Consider the following 27,001-nt stretch of genomic DNA (forward strand, 5'->3'; position numbering starts at 1 on the left):
ACTGGCAGGAATTAAAAACTGTTTGTTCAATGGAATTAAATTGACTGCAGGTTGCTAAAGTCTTTGAGGGACTTTGCTAAACTCCACTTGCCCCTCTTACTGGGGTACAGAAAATGAGCTGTCCTTTTTGATAGGTTCTGAAAGAACAGCTCCCCCCAATACTCCCTGGATTCTTTTGTCTTCTCAATACACACTGTTCTGCCTCCTCTGAGAAGAGATGGATACTTACGCAAGACTCGAACTCCATGCTTTAGAGCTTGGACACGGCTGGGTTCTATGGACATACTAAGCATGGTCTGTTGCCCTCCAATTGTGCAGACCTGGTTTTGCTGGGCTGCCTGGTGAAACATGATGGTAAGCTGGTCAGCAATGATGGTGTTCAGGATTGAAATGACCACCATTGGGAATAGGAAGGAGATGAATGCATTGACCTGTGGAAGGAAAAAAAATGGAATAATTGTACTTTATTTTATCCTCTTGTACAAAGTTCTCATTTTGTTGTACCATGACTATTGCTGAAGCTTCCTTGATGCTTTCCCTACCTTCAGTTTCTCTCTGCTCCAGTCAATCTTGCAGAGATTACTAGGTTTGTTTGTTTGTTTTTGGAGGTGAGCCTCTAAAATGAGTGTGGACTTTTTATTTCACCAATTCAGGAAACTTCTGGTATGGAACTCTTTACTGATGGTGACCAGATCTTCAACTCATTTATAATGATAACCATAGAGTGCTACTTGGGGGCATTGAGAAATTAAATGAGTTGCCAATGGTCACACAGCTAATAAGTATCAGAATCAAGATTTGAACTTAATTCTTCCTGACTCTAAAGCCAGTTCTCTGTCCCCTATGCTTCAGCTGCCAGAAGAATCATTCCAAAACATATATTTGATCTCTGATGTTTATAACTTGTTTGACCTTAGTCAAGTTACTGAACCTTTGTAACCTCAATTTCCTTATCTGCAAAATGAGGAATATGAAATAGATGGTCTTTGAGGTCCCTTCTGGCTCTATAGCTATGATTCCATGATTCTTCCCTATTGAAAAATCTTCAGTGACTCTTCCCTGTCTGTAGATTAAGGTCTATGATCCTTAGGCTGGAAGTCAAAGTGCTACAAACTTGACCCCAGAATGCCTCATCTGTCAGTATCTCCCCTCTTCATCTCTCATACTGCCACAACAAAATATAATATAAAAGCCATTCCAGTCATATTGGTCTTATTGTCCACCGAATGAACTAATGCATTTTGTATATTCTTACTTCCACTTCTTTGTTCATGCCATTCTCCACTGTTCCTCTATTTCTCTTAATCGTGTATGACATTCAAACTCTAGCTCATGCCCTACTTCCTCTGTGGAGCCCTCACTGATCCTTGTATTCTGCAGTACTTTTTCTCTTCCTCCTCTGATCTCTTAGAGTACTTCACTGTTTAATTTGGCACATGGCATCTGCTGCCATGGGATTGTTAATTCATTTTTTTTTCTAGTGTATGCATACCCTCTCAACAATTCAATTCAGTTGTAAATTCCTACCCCTGTAGAGGCTTGCACTAACCTGGGCACAAAATAGGATTAAATAATTCATTGAATGAATGAATGTAGGAAAGAACGAAAAGAAGAAAGAAAGAAAGGAAGGAAGGAAGAAAGAGAAAGAAAGAAAGGAAGAAAGAAAGGAAGGAAGAAAGAAAGAAAGAAAAAACACTATTCACAGATACTGAAAGAAGTATCATTAATAAAATTACTATTCTCTCCTAAACCTCCCACACAGCTGGCCCTCAATAAATATTAACATATTTCCCCCCAGGCAGGTGGATAATGGCGTTAAGTGGCTTTATAACTTTCCTTTGATTTTTTTTAAAAGACTTTTTTCTTCCTAAAATATTTTGACATTTTTTATTTCCAAGTACATATGGCTTGCAATCTCATGACAGGAGAAAAAAATAAGTTGCTAAATTTTTGTCTCTTCTGAATTGCTCTTAACATGTATTTTGAATTTCAGATCTAAATGGTTCTTGCTATATTAGGAGAAGATATGTTCAGCATGGAGTCTGTGGCTTGGGTTTTAGGTTTATAAAATTCACTTTGAGAATATTTGCACCTATGTGCTTTTTCCTGAATATGAACTCAGACTAGAGCTTATTTCTCTCCACTGTTGGCCTTGTCTGAACTTAACATTACATTGAGTATGAGAGAAAACAAGAGCTTCCCCCTCCTGGAATTTGTTTTCTTTGGACTCAGGTATTCATTTGTAAGGTTTACATCTGCAAATATGAAGGACAAATATGGAATTATTCAGATTCAGCTAGATTCTTTCTAACTTGCTTGTTCAGAGGCTCCAACGGGAGGGAACAAGACCCGTTACTGAGTTTGTCATTTTATTTCGATAGACTGCAAGGTCAACATGAGTTGACAGTGCGGCATAATAAACACTTGGAAAATACGTCAATATCCAAAAAGGTCTTGACATGCTAAAATGATGGCCTGAATCTAGTAAGGTGAGATTTAATGGAGATAAATGTAAAATCCTACACTTGGGTGCAAAATATCAACTACATGAGTGCTGGAAGGTTTGCCTCAGTTTCCTCCTCTGTAAAATGAGCTGGAGAAGGAAATGGCAAACCACTCCTGTATCTTTGCCAAGAAAAGCCCAAATGGGGTTATGCAGAGTAGGACATGACTGAAATGACTGAACAACAACTTCCTCCTTTGTAAAATTAAGGGTCTGGACTAGGTGATTTCAGGTCTGGATCATGTGAAACCTATGAAACATAAGGGAAGTTTAGACTTTGCTTAGCCATGGAGGGTAGAACTAGGACTCTTATGTGGACATTGAAAAGACATAGATTTTAGCTCAGTCTAGGGAAGAATTTCTGATGACCTGTCTAAGAATGGAAGAGGTTCCCTTGGAAAGTTTCCTAATCTAGGAGATGTTCAAATTAAAGCTGGATGATCGCTTGCTTACTAGGGATATTGTAAAGCCCTTTCTAGATGATCTAGATGATCTCTGAGGTCTCCTCTAATGGTGCAATACTCTAATCTTAGGAAAAGATGAAATAGCCCAACAAATACTGTTCTGAGAAATCTTAAGTGAATCCTTGGCTCACATGCATCTACTCTTTAGAACATATACTCCTTGAAGGCAGGAATTATATCTTGTATAGCTCTATGTATGTTTCCTAGTAAAATCTTCTGAAATGGTGGGTACTTACAGATGTTTTAAGTGACTAATAAAGGTACAGGACCATTTCCATAATATGGATTGCAATAATTAGAAATTTGGACTCAATAGGTTAATTTTTAAAAATTTAATATTCCCCCCCAATTACATGTAAAAACAGTTTTAACATTTGTTTTAAAATTTTGAGTTCCAAATTCTTTCCCTCTCCTGCTTCCCCCTCCCCCTCCCCCTCTCATTGAGAAGGCAAGCAATTTGATACACATTATATACATACAATCATGCAAAACATGTTTCCATGTTAGACGTGTGTGTTGGTAAGCAAAATGGGCTCCTTAGCATTAGTTCAACCAAAGTGCTCTCGAAGAGTTTGGCTTTTGTTCCCTTTGAGTAATTCAATGTATTTCATTGAGCCTTACTAGGTGCTAAGCCCCAGGCCCAAACCTCTATTTGGTGTAAAACCTCAGTGGGTGTGAATTGGCAACTAAGGTGGGGCCCAAGGTGGGGCTAACTCCAGGGAGGGCCTTGTTTACATGTTTGGGACATCAGAGGCTCTTAGACCACGTGGGTTTAAGTCACCTCTTTGTGACGATTTTAGGTCACGTGGGTGAGTCGCATGTGTGACTCACCCCTGACCCTGAAAAAGATATAAAACCAGGGGTTGGCCTTTTCTTCTTTGGAGCTCCTACCCACAGCTGTGGTGGCATGCGTGACTCTGGGCCAGCCCTTGTTCTGAGCTCCCAGGCTGAACCTAGATGTTGGTAACTATGAATTGTATTGGGTCTGTCTGTTGATGTTTGTAATTTGTTTGTATTTTTCTCTGAAGTTCAGTGTGCTGGTCTCTTCCCCTGAACTAAGTGAATGATATATGTATGCTGAATTAAAGTAAGCTTGTCAACCCCTTCACCTTGCTTTCCTTAGTTAAGCAGATCAAAAGAACCTGTGCTGTTGGCAGCTTTCTGGGTGCTGGCTGTGGGCGGATCTCACACCCCCACAGAAGCTGTTAGCTGGATTGTTGAAACAATGTGTTGTAAAAGAAGACAAAAAAAAAATAAAAACAAGAAAAATCATGTAAAGAAAAAGTACGTTTCGATCTGCATTCAGTAGGTTTATTTTTGAATGGCTAAAAATCACTTTCTAAGTAAATCAAGAAATTGACACCAAGAAGAGTGTTTTAAATCCTTTCAGAAAATGTGCTGGTTTCAGACATTTTAGAAGCATCCACCTACATACATTCATGAAGCTTCCTCTGATCTTCTCCCCTCCCCATCCCTTCTTTCTCCCTTAGGTCTCATAATTTCCTTATGAGATTTCCATAATTCCTGTCTCATAATTTCGCTTATTTCTATTCACAGGCTCCTTTCGGTAATTCATTCAATAATTGGTAAGGCATCCCAAACCTTTTATATCTATTCAATAAAGGAGGTGCCCCAAGAACTTGTCTTGAACAACAACAAAAACCAAAACAAAACCAAAGCTCTGTGGCCTGGTATTTGAAAGCAACACAATTCTATTTCTTTACAAAGACTGTGCAATTCAGACTTCACTTCTTCTCATGGACCTTCCCTGCAATTAGTTCAAATTAACTAGTGCTATCATTAGCATGTTTCCTATTCTTAATGAAGGAACATACATAGAAGGGCACATTTTGATGCAATGGGTTCCAGCCCCAGAATGACCTTGGATAGGTTTATTTTCTTCCCCTTACAATCCTTGCCCCGTGATAAATCGTTGCTTTGGAGCTAAGAGACAATTGAGTAATGAACTGAGATCTCTATGGGACCTTATCTCCTTTACTGCACCCCCCCCCCCACCTTCTGTGTGACAGCTCTATTTTCAGAGGCTTCCTGCAGGTCTCTGAGGCTGGGGGACCCAGGAGAAGGGATGGATGGACTGTGCAGTGAATGCCTGGAACCAATTTTCCCTCAGGATCAGGGGCTAATCCTGGGCCCCCTGTCATGACATAATGGTTGATGGTGTCGGCAGCCCTGTGATACAAAATCATCTCCATATGAGTCACCATAGCCAGAGTGTAATTTAAACAGAACTAATGTATCCAACACACATTTAAAATGTCAAAACATTTAAAATACCATTCCTCACCAGCTACCAAAGCAGCCGAAATTGCTGCCTCTGGAGACAAACAAAAGGAATGGAGTCACCCAGGGTTGCAGTATTTTTCTTTTCAAGTCTGTGTTGCAGCTAGAGCCTGAGGCCCGTGTCTGTAGTCATGGATAGGGCACCTGCAACCACTGGGGAGGGAATGGTGGTAGTCTAAGCTGGGCTTCCCCCACCAGATGAACAATCTTTTTCTGACAAGTAGGAAATCCAAATGAGCAGCTCAGGTTGGCTGGGAAAGCACTTTGAACCTGAGCATCATGGAATCTAGAGGTAAGAGGAGCACCCTTAGAAATCATCTATTTTTTTTTTGGAAGGGGGAAGGTTGGGCAATTGGGGTTAAATGACTTGCCCAAAGTCACACAGCTAGTAAGCGTGTCAAGTGTCTCAGTCCAAATTTGAACTCAGGTCCTCCTGATTCCAGGGCTGGTGCTCTACTCACCTAGCTGCACCAGAAATCATCTATTTTAAGCACCTCTGTTTTACACAGGTGAAAACTGAGGCCAGGAAAGGGAAAGTAACTCACCCATTTTCTTTCACATTGGTAGCAAATGGCAGCTAGGTGATGCTATAGTGCATAGAGTGCTGGACCTGGAGTCAGGAACTCTTCTTCCTGAGTTCAAATGTGACCTCAGACGTTTCCTAGCTGTGTGATCCTGGGCAAGTCACTTAATCCTGTTTGCCTCACTTTCCCCATCTGCAAAACAAGCTGGAGAAGGAAATGGCAAACAGCTCCAACATCTCTGCTAAGGAGACCCTAAATAGGGTCATGGAGAGTTGGACATGATTGAAGACAACTAAACAACGAGTAAATGGTAGAGTCCTGGGTTGGAATTTAAATTCTCTGACCCAATTCAGGGCTTTTTCCCACCATACCCTGATACCGCAACCAGGATAATGCTTTAGGTGAGAAACAGCACAGGAACCCACTTTCCTCTGTCCAGTCTTGATCTCAGCATGCTCTAAAGGGAAACAAGCCTTGATTTAGAGTCAGAGATTTGGGCCTGATGATTCTTAACCCCTGTGTGACCCTGGTGAAATCACTTATCCCTGCTGAATCTCACTCAGCATACTTGTCTGTAAAATAGGGATAATAACTCATGTACTTGTTATTTCATGGTGTCATTGTAAGGAACACTTACTCCCCTGTCCCCCTTCCCCATGGCTTCCTCAAAGCCTGGAGTGGCTCCTCCTTCCTCAACTAAATTTGCCTTTAAAAAAGCTGATGATAGTGTATATTTCATGATTTTGGCCCAGGTTCGTTTTGGGAAGCTTGCTCTGGGTGCCATAATTATTAGCTATGACTCTGAAGTCCAAGAAAATGATAACTTGCTCTTCTGTAACCCAGGGTTCAAATCCATTTACATTTAGCCTCTTCCTAAAGTTTTTCCTCTCTTTTATTTCTTTGAAGAGAATCTAGAACCAAGTGTGTCTTCTCTCAAAGTGTTGACATAACATTTTTGAATTTTGCAAAGTACATTAGTACATTATATTATTTGACCTAACAATAGCTTGCTATATTGGTAGGCATGATAGGTATGGTAATTTCCATTTTGTGGATGAGAAAACTGAGGTTCAGATGAGTTCAGTGGCTTGGCCTGGGTCATGCATTTGTGTGTGTCCGAAGCCAGATTCTTTCCCAGGTTTCTCTTTCCACTGTACTAAGTTGCCAACTAGTACTCTAAGACTTTTTGAGGTCTATGTTTTCTTTTCTTGTGTGCCGTCCAAGGCATAGTATAGGGCTGGGCACACAGAAGGTACCCAGAATTTCTTCTCTTTGGATTGATTGATACTTTGAGTCCCTAGCCCCTGCTGTTGTTTCTCTCCAATTATTCAGTATAAAAAGCTATCCAAAGTAAACAATTGGCTTTGCCCCCAATTTGGATTACTGTGCACTTCCCCTTCTCCCACCTTGTCCCAATAATTTCCTGCCTAGTCAGTTCTACTTTTTGTCAAATGACCCAATCCAGTCTCCATTGTTGTTGAGTTGTGTCCGACGCTTTGTGATCCCGTTTGGGGTTTTCTTGGCAGAGATATTGGAGTGGCTTGCCATTTCCTTCTCTAGCTCATTTTACAGATGAGGGAACTATGACAGAGTTAAGTGGCTTGCCCAGGGTCTCATAGCTAGTGAGTGTCTGAGGGCAGATTTGAACTCAGGAAGATGAGTCTTCCCCTGACTCCAAGCCCAGTGCTCTATCCAATATGCCACTTAGCTGCCCCAACCTCCATTTTCACTAGCAAAATGGAAATGTAACCATGTATATGGAAACAAAAACTAATTAGGAACCCTAAAGCAATAGAGACAAATTGCTTAAGAAACAAACAAAAATCTTTCCTCTCTACTTTTCCAAAAAATTTGGAACCCTTGATTCCTTATCTGGAGAGAACAACCTGGGGCCTCCTGACACTTCCAGGAGAGCCTCAGAGTTAGGGTAGAACCTTCGACTCCAGCCCTGATTTCCAGGACACTATAAAAGGAGACAAACTCTTCACTTTTCCCTGGGTATCTTAGAGTTGTATCTGCTGATCCTCAAAGCAAATTAGTATCTTTGGAATTCTGGTCATTTTTGATATGAAATCCACTTAGCTGAACTTCCCACAGAAAGTTTATTAGCTAGTCTGTTGAGTCCTTAATCTTCCTAGCATTCTCTAAAGTGAACATCTACTCTAGGGAAGTATCAACTGTCAATTTGAATTTTCTCAATTAAGCAAAGGGATGGTAACAGATGGCATAGACAAACCCTGAATCAAGGTAAAAAATGGGGTCCAACAGTTTAAAATGTAAGCTCTTTGGGGACAAGCCTGGTGTTTCTGCTTCTTTTCATTCTCAGTGCTTAGCATGATGCCTGGCACAACACAGACATTTGATAAATGCTTATTGATTGATTGAATGGTTCTAATTGTGTAGTGGGTCTGCTGTCATCTTGGTTGGTCTCATTGCCTTAAAAATCTGTGAATAATGATGCTAACTAGGATTTTAAGGTTTTCAAATCCTTTTACACACACACTAACAATATATAAATATAATGTTTATACACACATATGCCATGGCTTGTGTGGGCAAACTCTAGCTTGATAGCATATGAACTCATTTGAATTCAAGTTTAAATTTTATTTTGACCTATCTATCTACCTACCTGTCTACTATCTATCTATCTATCTATCTATCTATCTATCTATCTATCTATCTTGCCTACTTTGTTTTGAACTCATCTCAACACCTTAAATCCCCCAGCACTGCCACAGGAGCTCTAGTAATTGGGTTAAGCTTTTCAACAGTGAAGAAGAAAAACTACTCCCTACCTTTCTAGGAAAAGTCTTTTGTAGCCTATTTGAACTTGTGTCCCAGAGTTTTTGCATGGGGTGCTGCTCCCGGCATCAGACTTTTGCCATCCTCAGCAACTTGCCACAGTCCTTGAGAGAGACTCTAAATTTAGTAGTGCCTTGGATACTGGCTGAGCTGATGCTTTATGGGAGACCAGGAGACAGCCACTAACTCTCGTCCTGGGAACTCTTTAAGATCTGAACCTTCACCTCGAACACCCACCATTGCTGTCCATTGCCTTGTGGGTCAGGGATGAGATCGAGATACTGCTGGTGTCCTTGGCAGATGCATTTGAGCTGGGCTTTGGGATGAGATTCTAATGGATCGGCTCCCCCCTTGAGCAGCTTGAGTGTGCCTGTCTGAGCAATAAACTGCCTACTTTCAAAAGAGATGTTATTGGCAAGTTGGCTGTTGCTGGAGAGTTGAACTCACTTAAGGATCTCCAAAAAGCTTGGGGAGATCAGTATCATTGATTCAGTACAAATTCTTTAGAATATTTTCCTTATATCAAGCCAAAATCTGCCTCTGCCCACCTCATCATAGGAGCGAGAGCTGAAAACTTTCTTGCTCTCCTTTTTAGTGCTTCTTCTTCATTTTCAAATGATCATTTCTAAACTTGTTTATTTATATGTTGCACCCTCCCAGTAGAATGTAAGCTTCTTAAAAACAAGGACCACTTTTGTTTTGTCAGTGTCTAGCAGGACTCCTTGAGCTTAGTAGGTACTTAATAAATGTTTGTTGTAGTGGAATGAGTATAATCTCCCCATTTTATGAATAAGGAAACTGAGTCCTAGAAAAGTGAAGTGACATTCAATGTCACACAGGTAATTTAATAAATGTCAGAGGTGGCATTGGAATCCAGGTCTTTTGACTCTAGGTCTAGAGCTTTCTATTTTACCATAGTATCTCAGTGTTCCTACTCCTGCTTTCCAGGTTCAAGTAGAATAGATTTAATCTCCTTTCCATAAGAAGACTTAAAGAAAACTCCCCTGTTTCCTCTAAGTCCCTCCATCTCAAGGCTAAACACTCATTCTCCTGGCATCCCTCCTCTGTATTCGTACTAGTCTGTCAATGTTATTCCTAAACCGTGGTGTCCCAGATCTTTCTGTCTCTCTCTCCTTTTCTTTTTGTCATAACTTTATGCATTAGTCAGAACTGTCTTTACCTGATGAATTTCTACTTCTCCATAGTAATAAAACTCATGACAGCAAATATCTATGCACAAATGTCCAAAAACAGGGAACCAGCAAGGAGAATGGCAGTGACAGGGAAGTGGGGAGGGAAGGGCTTCTGGAGGCAATGAGAAGTGGACTAACCACAGCACTGGTTATGGGCCCCAAATTAGCCCCATGACATTGGTGATTGGAGGAGCATACACATCCCTTAGTCATGAAGATCTAGACTTAGGGTGCAAGTTATTGTTCTTCAGCTGATTGGTTGGCTCAGAACACTAAATTCCACTGTTGGTGACATGATTAATCCAGATTGCAGCATCTCTCCGCACCCCTCAAGGAGTTTAGGGGGTACCTGCATAATAGGAAGAACTCATTCAGATTTTCGGATTCAAGGACCATGGGGTGTGTGACTGTGTCTGGAAAGACAGCCTCTTTTCTTTCCTCATTGTAAGGATGAGAATGGAAATCTCATGAGAAGTGAGGAGTAAGCGATGGGATTAGGAAAGGTTGGAAGTCCTTGTCTGCATGATCAAGAGAAGGGAAGAAGATACCAGAGCGACCACTTCCCAGTGCTGGAGTTAGCACTGTGGGCAACAGTGACTGTGCAAACCTGCAAATACCAAGATAAAAAGAAAACAGGTCATATAACCAGTGATTTAGGGCCACCTGGAGCCACTGAAGAGTGGAGATGCCTATCTCTGTTAGTGAAAACAATGGTAAAAAAGTGCAACTTCCTTATCTTTTAATATACTCTGGCTCTTATACTGAACCTATATTCAAATCCTCATTTCTTTGGAAAAAAGTCTACTTTCTGCATTTGTCATGAATTTTCAAAAGAAACTGTTTTCCTTAAGATATAGCTCATTGTCCCTATGTGTCCTTAGGCAGGTTAATTGCAGCTGAGAGATGCAGCTGTTACTCAGAGGCACAGAAAGAATGAGGAAGATGCTTTTTCTAATTGCTAGAATTGCCAACTGGGGGACTCAAAATGAAGCAAAGAAATTTTATTGATACATATATTATACCTCCCCAAAACCAGGGGAAAGATGAAATGAATCTAATCTGTTCTGCCTTCCCCAGAATACAGAAAGGGCCAATAAGTTCAGTGGAGTTTGGTAGGTGAGGTGTCACCTCAGGCATTTCTCCCTCCCCCTTTCCCATAGTTCCACCCTGGAGCATGTTAAAAAAAAACAAAATAGAGCAGCACCTCCCCCCTCCCTCCCCCCCCCCTCCCCACCTCAAGGAGAAGAAGATGAAGACAATGACTAAAAAGGAAGTTGAGGTGCTTTGAAAAAATGGGAACAAAGGTGTGCTGCCTTTATGAGGATGGCCAGCCACTCAAGGAGTAAATAATTTTTCTTAACTAATTCTTCCCCACTTTTTTGCCCCTTATGCTGGTAATAACATTCCACCACCACCCTGACATACAAATTAGAGATGAGACGGCTCTTTATACCTGAGAGATTGTTCATTTCTAACCAAGCTGCTATTACCACTAACTTAGGTGCGTCTCAGAGAATGGAGATACTGTCAATAAACATCATTGCTATGTATTTGTATTCTTGTTGTTATCTAATAGACATCTTTTTTTGTTAATTGCCTAATTGGCTCTATGACACCAAATCCTGACTTCGTATTTATGACCAGTGTGTACCTGGCTCAGAACACTTTACAGAGGTAAGTTTTACCACTGAGACTTGGTTGATGCAGTCCATGGCTAGAATATACCTCTGCATGGGCAAAACTCACCCAAAAGAAGCAGGATAGGTAGAGAGTAGAGGTGAGATAGAATTGCATATTAAAAAGGCTATTTATGTGAGAAAGTCCAGAAACCAGAGGAAGGAAGCATGACGAAGAACATTTAGTTGAAAATAGGTAGAAAAACTGAAGTAATCTTATTATTGGAGTGTACTATAGATTACATGGACGGAAAGAGGAAATAGATGAGGAGCTTGGAAAACAGATCTAGTGATCTGATGATATAGCGGTGAGGAGAAACTTTAATCATTCAGACATCTGCTGGAGCTCTTTATCTGCCAAAAGCAAATAAACTCATTCCTTCTTAACTTATCTTGGTGATTACTTCATCCTTCTAAGTGTGGAGAAACCATCAACGGGAAATTCTATTCTGGATTCCATTCACATTAACAAGGAATAACTGGTTGCGGAGTTTGAAAAGGTGGGAACCCTATGGGGTAATGTGATACCTGAGTAGCCAGCTATTGCTAAAAACCCTGCCCCCAGCCCCTAACTGCAAACCCCAGTCTGCATAAAAAAAAACAGACTGAGTTCCTGCCGTTTGGCGAGTGTCCTGGGCCCCTAAGACATTTCCAAGGAATGTAAGCTAATTACCAGGAAAGCCTCAGCCCCAGATATTCTTTTGAATTATATGACTTCTGCCTTATCTTGAGCCTTCCTTGTTGTGGGAGTTATGGCAAGATGGACACAGGGATCCTGGGTTGTAATTCCAATTGACACTTTGTCAACTATCTGATATGTTGTATTTACAATCTATTCAGGAGGTTCCTCTAATGTATCATGGTCACAAAAAGTGAAGTAACACAGGCTTGCTGAGTCTGCAAAATGACAATTCAAGAGATAATTAAGCACTGAATCCTGTATTGTCTATATAAACTACCCTCTCCCTTTAAACGTGGTCATTTGATTTGGGATAATTTCCCCGAATGACCGCCAGCTAATAAACTTCTCCATTCAAAACTTATACTCTGTGGCGTGTCTCACTTGCTTCTGGTATAACAGTAAGATTTTGTGATAGTGAAAGAGAGAAAAGCTGGGTATAGTCTGACATTAAATCTTGATTTTGGGAGAATAGATTTTAGAGGATTCATGAGAAGGATAGGTAATGGAAATGAGTTCAGGATGAATGGGAAGTTTTCAAGAATGAAATTCTAAAGACACAAAGGGAAGCAATTTCCATGAAGAGGAAAACTGGAAATTATCTCAAATACTATATAATATCTAAAGAACTTCCCAACCAATGAATATATTTTTTTAAAAAGATAAGCACAGAAAATGAAACAAGACCAAGTAATAATGGAGTATGCATACAAAGATGTGATATGGTACTAAAGTTCAGAATAATTATAGCTCCCATTTATATAGTGCTTACAGCATGTGAGGCACTTTACAAGTATTATCTTTGTTCTATCTATTGTTCCTCATAACCACCCTGGAAGGTAGGTGCTATTATTATCCCCATTTTACAAATGAGGGAACTGAGGCAGGTGGAGGTAAAGTGACCTGTGCAGGGTCACACAGCTAGGAAGCATGTGAGGCCAGATTTGAACTCAGGTCTTCCTGACTCCAAGCCTGAGTCTTTATTAACTGCATGATAAAGGATGAGCTGAGGTGCTGAGAGGAAGCTTGGGACAACAAAAAGGAGTTTTACAAAATTTTATTGGAGGAAAGAAGAAGACCAAAGAAGGAAGAAATAGGATTGCTGCTTGAGGTAGTGTGGATGATGATACCTGACAGCAAGGAGGATACTACTCAATTCTTGTTTTGTACCTGTTTTCTCTATCATAGACAATGATCTCTAGACTAGAAAGGACACAATAAAATGGAAGCAATAGTAAGAGGGTACCTAGATGTCCTGAATGAATTCAAGTCTCCTGATCCAGATGAATTCCACCCTTATGTGCTGAAAAAACTGCCAAATATGATTGCTATGCCAGTCATTGTATTTAGAAAATTTGGAGAATGGGAGAGGTACCATAAATTTCCTGATTCTCAAAGGGGACAGAAAATAAAGCCCATTTATCATAGGCCAGTGAGCTTGACTTTAATTCCTAGCAAAATTCTAGAATAGATTATGAAAGACATAGTTGACAAATGTCTGGAAAAGAAAGTGATGATCACAGTGAGCCAACATGGATTCCATAAGAACAGGCCATGCTAAACTAAACTTATTTCTTTTTTTTTCTGAAAGGTTATTATGCTGATAGAACAGAGAAGTCCAGTAGATATGGTTTAACTAGATTTTCACAAAGTGTTTGGTAAAGTATCTCATAGTCTTTTCGTGGAAGAGATATAAGCTATTTTGACAACACAATCAGTTGGATTTGGAATAATTTGAAAAGCTGAACTAGAGGGGTAGTTCAATTTTGACTTCAAAGGAGTCTTTTGTGGAGTGCCTCAGGAATCTGTACTTGGTCCTGTGATGTTTAATATTTTTATCAATGACTTGGATAAAGGCACAGATGGTGTACTTACACAATTTGAAGATGATGTAAACCTAGGAGGGTCAGCCAACACATTTGATGACAGAGTAAGGGTCCAAAAGCTTGCTGAAGCACTGGGCTGAATCTAATATGATGAAATTCAATATGATCAAATAGGGTTACACTCAGGATCCCAATATCAGAAGTTCAAGATAAGGGAAGCATTTACCTGAAAAATATCTGGGGGTTTTATTGGACTGCAAATCCGATATGAGTTAATAAAATAATGTGATAGCAAAAAAAGAAGGGGCAGGGAGGGAGAAAAGGAAGAAGAGGAGGGAGGGGAGGGGACAGAAGGTAGGAGAGGGGAGGAGGGAGAGACAGAGAGAGAGACAGAGATGGAGAGAGACAGAGACAGAGAGACACATCTTGATTTACACTAAAAAAAGCATAGGTCTCAGGAATAAGGAGATAATCATATAGCTGTATACTGACATGGTTAGACCACATTTTATTGTAGGTGCAACAGTTTAGGAAGGCTGTTGATAAGCTGAAGAACATCTAGAGGGGGGGAACCTTGAGCCTTGAATACAAGTCATGTGAGGATGGGTTGAAGGCACAGGAGATGTTTAGCCTAGAGAAGACTGAGGGTGGGGAACATGATAGCTTCCTTCAAACATTTGAAGGGCTGTCATGTGGAAGGATGCTCCAGAATGAATGGGTTGAAGTTGCAAAGAAGCAAATTTAGGTTTCTTGTTATTGGTTAGTCTTTTCAGTTGTGCCTGATTCTTGGTGACCCCATTAGGGTTTTCTTGGCAGAGATACTAGAGTTTGCCATTTCCATTTGCCAAAATGGTTTGCCATTTCCTTCTCTAGCCTATTTTACAGATAAGGAAATGAAGGCAAACAGGATTAAGTGACTCTCCCGGGATCGCACAGCTATTAAGTGTCTTAGAAGGGATCTGAACTCTTATCTTTCTGACTCCAGGCCCATCCAGCTGCAAAAATAAATTAGGCTAGATATCAGCTAAAGCTTTCAAACAACGAATGCTATACAAAAGTTGAATGAGTTGCCTCAAGGGGTAGTGAGTTCCCTTCCCTGGTATTTGGAGGTATTTAAGCAGAGACTGGATGACCACTTGTGAAGCCTGTTGTAGTGAGAGTTCCTTTCAAGAATGGGTCAGATTAACCCGCCTCAGAGTTTCTTTTCAGCTTGAGATTTCTTTGGTTCTCTGAACATGCCTTTCTGAGTCTGACCATGCTACTTTCCAGCCTCTGGTTAATTCCTTTATTTTCTTCTCTGTACTCTAGTTTCTCTGGGAAATTTCTCTGGGAAAAAATACTCCTTCATGGAGGCCTTCTGTGGAGGATTTACACATACTCAGTAATTACTGTGGCTGATTCACTGCTGGGATCACCTGATTTCCTTTGAACTATAACTTCATATTTATTAGACCGTTTTGTTGAAAGTATCTCTCTTCTTTCCTTTCTCATTTTGCATGACTAAATTGTTCCCCAGAGCTGTTTGTTCAGAGTTTTGCCTTTCTCACTGGGAAGAGAGGACACTAAAGAAGAACTATTGTTCACAGAATCCAAATCAGTTAAATGACTCTGTTGAATACAAATATTCAGGTCACAGAGAGTAAGGAAAAAACGAAACAAAAAAATCACAGAATGCTAAAGCTTGATGGGGTCTTAGAGACCATGTAGTCTATGCCCTTCATTTTTACCACAGAGGAAGCTGAGGGACAGAGACTGTCCAAAATCACACAGCATGACTTTCAGTCCACATTCTTCCCACTATATATTACTGCCAGTGCTAGAGGGAGAGGTGAGACTAAGACAATGTGATACGGGGCAACATATTTATTCCCAGTCTCTTATGAAGGCCTATGGCAAGAAATGATGTCTCTGAGAGATAATTCAGTGAATTAGCCAAATTGTTAATTCTGAAGAATGAGCAGTGAAATTCAATTCATCAGGGCAGTCAGGTGGTGCAGTGAATAAAGCACTGGACCTGGAGTCAAGAGGACCTGCGTTCAAATCTGGCCTCAGACATTTGACATTTACTAACTGTGTGACCTTGGGCAAGTCACTTAACCCCAAGTGACCTGCCTTCCCCCTTCAAAAAAAGGGAAAAAAAGAAATTCAATTCATGCACTCAAGTAGATAAATACAAAATAGACATAAAGTGATTTTTAAGAGGGAGGAGGTGTTAATAACATGGGGAATTGGGAAGGACCTATAGGACATCAGACCTATGCTTGAAGGGATTCCAAGTGGAGGTGAGGAGGGAAAACATTCTAGGCATGAGAGACAGCCACTACAAAGGCAAGGAGGTGGTAATACCATGTGCAGAAAACAGCAACTATAACAGGATTCTCTTAGGATGTAAATTCCTTTCAGGTAGAGATAATTTCATTTATTGTATTTGGATCTCCAGTAAGTAGCACAGTACCTGGCACATAGCAGGCACTTAATAAATACTTGTTGATTTATTTTGTCTTAAAAGATTAGAAAAGGAAGGTACTAGAAGCAGGGAGACCATTTAGAAGGCAATTTTAATAGTTTACGGGGGAGCTGACAAGTGCCTGAACTAGTGGCTAGCAGAAAATGCTAATAATGGTGATGATGCAAACAATAGATAGCATTTATATAGCACTTTAAAGTTTGTAAAGTACCTTGTAGATATCATTTCATTTGATCCTCACAACAGCCCTGTGAGGTAGGCGATATCAGCCTGGAGTCACACAGCTTGAAAGTGTTAGACTGAGGATTGGAACTCAGGTCTTTCTGGCTTCAATTCTAGCACTCTCCCTACTATGTTACCTATTGCACTAGACAGGTGGGGAGTGGTGGTGAGGGAGATTAAAGAGTTAAGAATGACTCTGAGGTTGCAAATCTGGGTGACTGGAAGGATGGTGGTTTCTTCAACAGAAATACGAATGTTGAGGGGAAGGGAGCATGTTCAGTTTGAGACACCTATGGGAAATATAGATGGAACTGTCCAGCAGGCAATTGAGAATTTTGGTGAGCAGGACTGGATATATAAGAGCTAATGTGAGATTGTAGAGAGAGGACAGAGAAACTGTAGAGAGAGACCAGGGCCAGGGCCAGGGCCTTGAGAGACACCCAAAAGATATGAGGAGGGTGACTAGCAAGGGATACTGAGGCAGGAAGGAGGAGAAGCAGTGTGATAGAAGCAATATAAGAAACTGCAGAGAAATAGCATGATGGCTGAGAAAAGGACATTGGATTGAGTGGTTGGGAGATTTATTTCCTTAGTGAGGTCAGTTTTAATCTAGTGGTGGGAGTGGAAACCTGATTTTAAAGGCTGGAGAAGTGAGTGGAAAATAAGGAAATGAAGGATACCAGTGGAGACAACCCTATCTAGCAGGTTGGCTGTGAATGAGAGAAAAGAAAAATGCCAAGTCAAAGATTTTCAAAGATGGGGGAGATCTGTGTTGGGAGGTGGTGGGGAAGAAGCCAACTCACAGCCATCAAGGCACAGAATCTTGGAGTGGGGACAGGAGGAAGGTCGGCAGCATGTCTGAGCCATGCTGGACAGATGGTCGCCTGTCCTGAAGGCTATCTGTGCACACTCTCTCTTTGCTTTGACTTTGCCATGGAAACATGCCCATGACGGTCCTATAACTAACAGCCGGAAAGACTCTTCAAAAACAAGATTGTATAATATGATCAGCTTCCTTATTTCTTAAAAATTGTATTCTGGTGATGCTTACTGTTTTGAAATGGCACACCACTAGTACTTCTGGTCCCTTCATCAGCTCTCTTTTTAGGGGGGCTATTCGGATAACTTAGCAGTCAGAATTCTTGGGCTCTTCTTACCTACAAGTCCAGTGAAATTGCCAATGTTTTCTGCCTTTTTTTGTAAGATACTCTGTGCTGTCAAGTTAGCTTGAAGTTTAGACTTCTCAAAGCCACATGCCTTCTGGGAGACCTTCTCTTTCTACCTCCCTGGTGCTGCTGATACACAATGATCTAAATGCGCAATCAGCCAGCTGACACTGACAAGAGTCATAGAACGATTACATCGCCTACACCAAGTAAACTGGTTTCCATCACTTCAAGTAGTCCTAGCTCCTGTGTTTTTATACTTGCCTAGGAGTATATCATTATCAACCTGCTGGACATTCAGAATCCAAGAGATTCTGGCCACTTGGCAGCAGATTTTAACCACTTATGTTTACCTTCCAACCCTTCTTGTTTGCAATTCAAAAATAATCTGGATAGGAAGAAGCTGGGGAGAAAGAAGCTGTGTTTGGTAACAGCAAAGCCAAAGACAATGATTCAATGAAATGGTTTGGCGTCTAGCAATAAGGAAGCAGAGATTTCATTAGGATGTAAGTTGCTGGAACCAGGTTTTTTGGCTCATCATGGAACAATTTGGAGCAGGGTGGGGGGGGGAGGGAGGGAGAGGAAGATGCAGAGAGAGAGGGAGAGGGAAGGAGACAGAGATAGAGACACAGAGACAGAGGCACAGAGAGACAGAGACAGAGAAAAAGACAGAGACACATAGAAAGACAGATATAGAGACATAGAGAGACAGAGAGACATGCAGAGAGACAGAGACAAAGAGAAGAGACAGAGGAGAGAGACAGAGAAAGAGGAAACAGAAGGAGAAGAGGAAGTCAGAGACAAGGAGATACAAATATTCTCTAGGTTCTCGGTGGGGCGTCAGCTCTATTTTTTAGGAGCTGTTTCTGATGGTGGGAATAGTAAAATTGGCAGACATGGTAGGTACAGTTGAAAAAGAGTTGTAGTTGGAGTCAGGAGACCCTGCCTTGATCCCTGACTCCTCTGCCTCTTACTGTGTAGTTGATAATCTTCCAGAATTAATTTCACTTCCCTGTGTTTCATATTCTTTATCTGTTAAAAGGGGCTAATCACACTTGAGAGGCAGCAAGATACAGTGGATATAAAGCTCAGTGTGGATTCGGGAAGACCTGGCTTCTAGTTCTGCCTCTGACATGTGTTTGTATGATCCTGGCCAAGTCATTTGAACTCCTGGTATCCCAGGCAATTCTCTAAAAGTAGAAATTGCAGAACTGGGAGGTTCCTTATCCATTTTGATGAAACTGTTGGTCCTGACAATTAAAATAAACAAACAAAACTTGCTCCACTTAAGTTACAAAGTTTTTGTGATGAAAGTTCTCTGTTTAATTTAAATGAGTTATTTTTCCATTATTAGACTTGCTAGCATTTATGTAGCACTTTAAGGTTTGCAAAGTGCTTTACAAATATTATCTTATTTGATCCTGACGATAATCCTGGGAGGTAGGTAATAATTACAATTATTCCCATTTTACAGATAAGGAAACTGAGGCAATAGAAGTACACTTGCCCAAAGTCACACAGCTAGTGAGTGTTTGTTGGTAGGATCTGAACTTAAGTCTTCCTGACTAAATGTCCCATTCTTTATCCATTATATTACCTACCTGTGAATGGCAGCAATGATCCTGCCACTTCCTGTATCTTCCATCTAAAAAAAATTGTGAGGATTTAGTGAATGTAGAGAATTATTGAGAGTTAGAAAAGGAAGTGGAAGTGAGGTTAGGGATTATCTTGTCCAATTTCATTTTACAAGTGAGGACATTGAAGCCCAGATCAAAAAGCTAGTTAAGGGGCAGAACTAACCAGGCTTGGCTTCTACCAGTGCTAGTGTATGAGAGTTCAGTCAGCTCTGCCATTGTTGGGTCTGTATATGGAAGAGTGTGTATGAAGCTAATCTCATCCGGCTTAACTATCTCATAGGATAAACGCTTTGACTTCAGGCTTCCTGGACTGTTTACCTTTTTGGGGGTGGGGTGGGGTGGGGTGGGGTGGGGAAAGAAGGTAGAGGTGGAGAAATAGGGAAGTAGATTTACGATTTCATTGGCATAGGGAGATACTATGGAGGACCTTTCTTTAGAGTCTAGAGCTGAACTGTCTAACACATGCCTTATGGATAGCTTCATAACACTCTGATTTTGGTATGAACTAGATTAAAACGTAATTGGCAAATATTTAATAAAATAAATAAAAATACAATAAAACATAGATAACATTACATTTAAAGTTAACTCAAAATAAAGCCCCCACAGGGATCCTTATGTTTGGATTAGTGACTCCCAGAGCAGTGGTGTTAAATAAAAAGAAAGGCCACCAATCAGTACATAAGTATCCCTACGCGGTGCATATTGACTTAGTTTTAAAATGTAACATTATCTATGTTTATTGTATTTTTATTTATATTATTAAATATTTCCCATTTACATTTTGATTTGGTTCAGGCTTACTTGAGATGGCTTGGGTCAGTCCCTTAGGTTTGACACCTCTAGTCCAGGAAGCTGCTACTGTCATGATAAGTGTCAACAGTGGTAATTTACAATGAGTATGTGTCAGAGATGGTGTTTGAACTCCTGTCATCCTGACCCCCAGGCCTCCCTGGCCTCCCTGTCAACTACATCATGCTGTCTCTGTCCCTAGACTGTTATAGCCTCTTTAAATTAACATCTGCTTCTTCATCATTGTTTTGACTAAATTGATTTGCCTACTGTGAGAACACTGGGGTGAGGATACCCAAGTTCTAGTCCCAATTCAACCAATGCCTGGTACTTGCTGGGTCACCTTGAAAGAAAACCTAGTACAGTGAAAAGGTCATGAAGGAGAAAGCAGGAGAGCTGAGTGCGAAACCCAGCTTTGCCACTAACTTGCTGTGTGACTTTGAGCAAGACCAAGTTCCTTAACCGGTGCCTCAGTTTCCTCTGCCATAAACTGAGGAGACTGGAGTAGATGATCTCTGTAGATCTTTTCATTATGAAGTTTTAGTGGTTCTTGATTTTATCTAGGGAAAAAATCCAAATTCCTCAGGTTGACATTTAAAGTCTTCCGAAACTTCTTTCTCCCTTTTGCCTAGGACTTACATATTTCTACCCTGTAAAAGGATCCATTATGTCTTGTAAGGGAAAGAACAATGGTCTTGGAGTCAAGAAGACTTAAGGTCAGATCTTACTTCTGACTCTTACTAGTTATATGACTCTGGGCAAGTCACTTAAGTCCTCTAAAGCTTAGTTTGTTCATCTGTAAAATGGGGATAATGCCTATGCTACCTATCTCAAAGGATTGTTGAGAAAATCAAATGAGATAATGTATTTAGAGTGTTTCACAAACTTTAGAGCCTATGTAAATGTCAGTTATAGATCTGGGAAAATGCTTCTGAGGCTGCATCTCAGATTCTTAAATTAACAGCAACTTTGGAGATCATCTGTTCTAGCTCTCTCTCTTTATAGATGGGGAAGATGAGACCCAGAGACAAGCAGTGGTTTGCCCAAGCTCACACAGCTAATTAGTGGCTGAGCTGGGATTGTCAGGGGAGCTAACGATGGGAGATTCGTTGTGAATAAACAGGACTGATCTTACAGGGTCAAATGCCATGGCAACCAGGGGGAGGTAGCAGGGAGGTTTCAAGCATAGAAAGAGGGGTGGCTCAGTGGGCAGAATGCTGATGCAGTGTCTTTCTGGAGCCTGCCTTTTAATCCATTCCCCTTGCTACACAAATAATAAGCCAGCTGAACGAGGACACATGTCACAAGGACAGCCTTGTGACATGGTAAGACACAGAGAGACCCCAGATAACCCCATTTCCACATAGCTTAGCTTCATAATATTTGCCCACTTCGTAATATTCCCACTTCATAATATTTGCCCACTTCATAATATTCCACTTAGCTTAATAATATTTCCCCACATATAGACCCAGTAATGGCAGAGTTGACTGAACCCTCATACACTGGCTCAGAGAGAAGCTGTGTCCAGTTAGTACTGCCTCTTAACTAGCTTTTTGATCTTGGGCAAGTTGCTTCCCTTGGGACCTCAGTGTCCTCACTTGTAAAATGAGATTGGACAAGATGATCCCCTAACCTCACTTCTACTTCCTGTTCTGTCTCTACTATCTGTCTATATGGCTGTCTGTCTGTCTATCTATCTATCTGTCTGTCTGTCTGTCTGTCTGTCTGTCTATCTATCTATCTATCTGTCTGTCTGTCCATCTACCTGTCCACCCATCCTTCCATCCATCCATCTATCTATCTATCTATCTATCTATCTATCTATCTATCTATCTATCTATCTATCTATCTGAATCAGTGATTGGGTCTAGAGTGCCATTGGTTTCACTGGAAAGGTGATATATGTTATTGGATGTATATTATTGATTTCTGAATTGGGGACATCCATTGTTCTGGGAACAGTTGGGTCTTAGCTTAGGCACTTTCAAATGTCCTAAAACTTCTGGGTTTTAAACATGCCTATATGTTGGTTAGGGGTAGGTCACATCTAAAAGGCACTATGGGTGTAATGTCACATAGCAGATATTCTATTACGCATTGCCCTATTCCTTTTGTTGCTTCTACACAAAGTAAAAATACTATGTATAGCTAAACATGTTTATCTGTTGGCAATGGCTGACTAGAGCTCATAGACACATATCAAAAGAGGAAAAATTTCATTGTAGATGAGGGTTCAAAGCTATTTTGTTCACCCACAATAACCATAGCCCTTAGGCTAAGAGTTTGGCTTCCCAGAAAGAGTAAGGGCTGAAGGAAAGAAGCTCATTCACTTTTAGAGAGTCATAGAGAAATTGGTACTCCTAACCATCAGGGTGAGTGCAGGTCTTCACAGGCACTGGTTCCTTGGTGAATAGGACCAAGTTAGAGGGTGGCATTGTCACCTGGTATCTAAACAAAGATAAATGACATAGTTCCTGCCCTCAAGGAACTCATGACTTTACATTCACTTTAGGAATATTATTGCTGATAGATGTTCATTGAGCCTCTAATTTAACCCATGGATTTTGCCACTTCATAAAACATCCTATTGTTGAATAATTAATATTGTTGGGAAGCGGGGAAGTAACCAACTACAATCTACCTCCCTATAACTTCTGTTTTGTTTGTAGTTCTCTTCACTGGGGCCAAGTTGAATAACTTTGCTCCATTTTCCCCATGAAGACCTTTGAGATATTTGAAAAGAACTGTCATGCCCTCCTTAAGTCTTCTCCAGAATAAGCATCCTTTCAGATGAATCTCATAGGTTATGGTATTACAACTTCTTCTTATCCAGGATATAGCCTTTAGATGCATTTTAGTTGGATTTACTTGTATATTGTTTCAATTTCTAAAAAGGATGTGGTTCTATCTAGTCACTGGATTCTTGTTTTCTAATTTGTTCTTTCTATTCTATCCTTAATTTGGCCTCACTGGCACATCAGTGGTAGCAAACCAAAGTAGGAACCAGGAGGCACCGGGAGCCACATCCTGTCTGCTCCTGATGACTTGGTGGAGGGATTGGCACCAATCACTGCTGCAACAAAAACTCTGATTCAGCAAAGGGGCCTCAATTGAATTAGGGAATACAATGAGGATTAGCCAGAAGTTTTCCATTCTCATTCTCCTCCATCTGAGCAATCCAATAGGAGCTTCAGGCAGTCGGCTGAGTTTTTGACAACTATAGATGGATGAATGACCTCCGCTCTAAGAGTGTGTTTCCCAGAAATGAAAACATGGAGAATTACTTGAGAGAGAAATGATGTTCCTGGGTTTGGCTAAAGGTTCTCAGAAGCAGCAGCAATGCGATAGGGGTGTTATTACCATGTGACTATATTAGAAGGTGTTTCTGCATTGATTTTTCACTAATGCCCTTCTTAAAAATGCATGACTGAAATTTGCCCACTACATTAAGCTCTGATGGAGACTTGTGGACTGTGGATCTGGTTACAACACTTTCAAATATCTGCAGGCTAAAAGAAATCATTGGAGTTTTTAAATCAGCAAGGCATCTGCTTAGCAGTAATAAACCAGGATTAATATAGTCCTTAATATTTCTCCAGGCAACAAAGAATTGAGAGTGTGAGTTTGACATTTTGATCTTGCTTCTTTAGCTCTTGGCTAGTGCACCTGTTTGATACTGGCATAGTTAATAGTCCTTCCATTTCTACAGCACTGTCCATTTAAAAAAGTATTTTCCTATCCATTATCCTGTTCAGTCTTCACAACCTGGTGTCCTGCCTTTGCCACTTATTAGCCATATAATGGCAGATATGTCATTTTAACCTCTTTGTGTCTCAATCTTCCCTTGTGCAAAATGGAGATAATCGGACTGGAGCTATTTCACTCATAGAGATGCTGTTGGTAAAGTGCTTTGTAAACTATAAAATGCTAGAGAAATGTAATTAATATTAGCGTTATTATTATTACTGTTGCTAAGAAATTATTTCTTGACTTGTTTATTTCCCTCCCTCCCTTCCCTTCCTTCTCCTCCTCACTTTCATCTCTCTCCCTCCACCTCCATCCCATACCATCCCAGCTCCCTTTATGGCACCTCCTTTCATCTACCACCTCTTAGAAGATATCTTTCCTGATTCCCTCAGTTGTTAATCTCCCCAACCCCAAATGACCTTGTATTGATTTTGTATGAGTGGCTGTGTGGCACAGTGGAGAGAGAGTTTGGATCTAGGAAGACTTGGGTTTGAGTCCCACCTTTGACATTTCCTAGCTGTGTGACCCTGCAGCAAATCTCTTAATTTCCAGTGCTTTAGCTGACTCTTTATAGGTTGCAAAGAAGGTACAACCCAGCAGTTTCCTGATCTGGGAGGTTCCATATAGTCATGGAATTATAGGTTCTATTCATATGCCTAACTTTTATTTTGTATGTATCATATATTTACTTATCTGTGGACATGCTCTATTTTCCCAGGAGAATATAGCTCCTTGAGTAAGGCACGATTCTCCTTTTGTCTTTATATTTTCTGCACTAAGTACAGTGCCCAGCACATAAGTACAGTTATCCCTTCTACCTCATGGGGGTTAGGCGTGCTGTGCCCTTGTAATCAGGAAAATCTATGTAAACTTTTTTTGGCTCTCCCTTTGTACCAGAGAAGAAAGTCTGAAATTTTTCTTTTTCTTTTATGGGGTTTTTATAGTTCCTTATTGTAAAATTTGGGCTAAGTATTTTGTCATAGGCTCTGTGCCATTTGCTGGCTTTCATGTGTCATCCATGGATTTTGCAAAAGTCCCAAAAAATTCCCATTAAATTTCTTATGCTGATCCGTGCTATATAGAAACTGTGACGGGGGAAAGTCATGATGTAGAAGGGATAAATGTACTTGATAAATGCTATTGGTTGAGTAAAATGATTAACTAAAGCAATATCAGACTACCTCTTTGGATTGTCCCTCCCCAACATTTCTGACAAAATTGAACATCTAAGAGATGTAATGAAGTTGGCAAGACCTCATGAAGAGCAGTATTTGGTGGATCTAGATTCCTCTATTCAGTGAGTTTAGTGGTTTTGGTGAGACTAAGATGAGCTGGAGCTGGTATATAAGGTGACCCTTCAGGTACTTCCTTTTCCATTGTTCTTCTCCCCTTGGGATGGAAAAGAAAACCATTCTCACCAAGAGGTGGAATGTCTATGGTCTATAGTTTATAAAGGAATATGGGTGAATATTTGAATATGGGTGGGAGCCAGAAAGAGGGAATAACTAGCTCTTTCCTCACCAGGACAAAAGTAATTACAATAAATAGCAGGGATCTTGGAGGTCACTGGGTCTGACCTCTTTGTTTCATAGATGAGGAAACTGAGACCATAGAGGTTAAATGACTTGCCGAAGGCCACACAGCTAAGTAAGCGACAAAAATAGATTTGAACCCAGATGTTCTATCTCTTTCAAAGCCAGTGCTCTTGCTATTGTAGCATAGTGCCTCTCAAAAGTCCTCTCTGTCCTGAGATTTTAGGATTCTATGAATATATGCCATCAATGGGTGGGATCAGTATGGAAAGTCTTTTTAAAAAAATCAAAATCAAAGAAACTTAAAATTAAATTCTATTGAATTTGACAAACATTTTTAAAGTAGCGATTGTGCAAGACACTTTGCTAGGCTTTGTGAAGCTACAATGCTAGAATAAGAGCATTGTAGCTTGAAGGAATGGATTTTACTAAGACTCCAGGTTTGCTCTGAAGCTGTATACATGAAATAACATGAATGATGCCTAAGGGGGGTACATGAGTTTTTCCAGCTAAGGGTCATGTCTCTTATATTTCAGAACAAGCATTCAGAAAAGAGTTACATGTTCCTAACATTTATTGCAAGGAAGTGGCTCTTAACTTGACATCAAGCCATTTCTGGGAGAGAAGGGATAGGGAAGACATGTGACACTGGTCCTAAATTTGAAATGACTACTTCCTTCTTCTCGGTATTGGTGTAACCATTTGTCATTTGTTTCCTGTCCTGTGATTTTTTTTTTTTTACTATTTAATTGTGTAGGATTAGGTTAGTTCTTAGCGGTCAATCAGGTCTGCAATTATTGTCTTTTCTCCCAATTTCTTATCCATGTTCCTTGGAAAAGTTGGTTATCAGGCTGCCACCTCAGACATCTGGCTCGATTACCTATCTCAGCAGCATGATGGCTCTGTCTCAGCTCTGGAAGAATTGGATTATGATGGTCCTGGGTCTATGTGTGGCTCTTTTCCAGGAGACTTGTCACCAACCTTAGCAGGACACTATAATCCATAAGCTGTGTTCCCCAGGGACTAGGTAGAACAGCAAATTGTCTTCTGGGGAACATGGCTTTGACACTTTGTATACTGGCTTCTTTTTTCCCATCTTCCCTGCCCCCACCATAACCTAAAGTTCTAAGTCATTCACACTTGAGTGTGAATGATCAATCTGGGAGTTCTACAGGGAGAGAGGGTGAGGACCCTTGAAGTCTGAGAGAGAGTATGTGTGGGAAGAAGCCTCACTAATGAAGGAAAAAGGTGCAGATTGGCCAGACTCAGGACAAAAGACAAATACCACCAATTCACTAATTTTTAGCTGGGTTTAATCTTGACTTTCATAAAAAATTCTATAATACAAACTTGACCATTCAGAGCAAACTCCTGAATTAATCTGATTTACAAAGAAGAATGAGGAGCAGTCATGATGTAGTCGATGGAGTGCTAGCTTGCAGCCATGAAGACCTGAGTTTAAGT

At 40.6% G+C, this 27,001-nt stretch overlaps 1 protein-coding gene across 1 annotated transcript in view; it reads right to left on the bottom strand.

Moving 5' to 3' along the window:
- NTSR1 (neurotensin receptor 1) overlaps window positions 1–27,001 on the bottom strand; it is a 130,751-nt gene that overhangs the window by 32,317 nt on the left and 71,433 nt on the right. Inside the window, exon 2 of the mRNA XM_036752256.1 lies at window positions 230–431. Within this exon, the coding sequence (XP_036608151.1) occupies window positions 230–431 (202 nt within the window). The remainder of the gene's footprint in view (window positions 1–229; window positions 432–27,001) is intronic.

Source organism: Trichosurus vulpecula, chromosome 3 (assembly GCF_011100635.1).
Source record: "Trichosurus vulpecula isolate mTriVul1 chromosome 3, mTriVul1.pri, whole genome shotgun sequence".
Lineage (NCBI taxonomy): Eukaryota > Metazoa > Chordata > Mammalia > Diprotodontia > Phalangeridae > Trichosurus > Trichosurus vulpecula.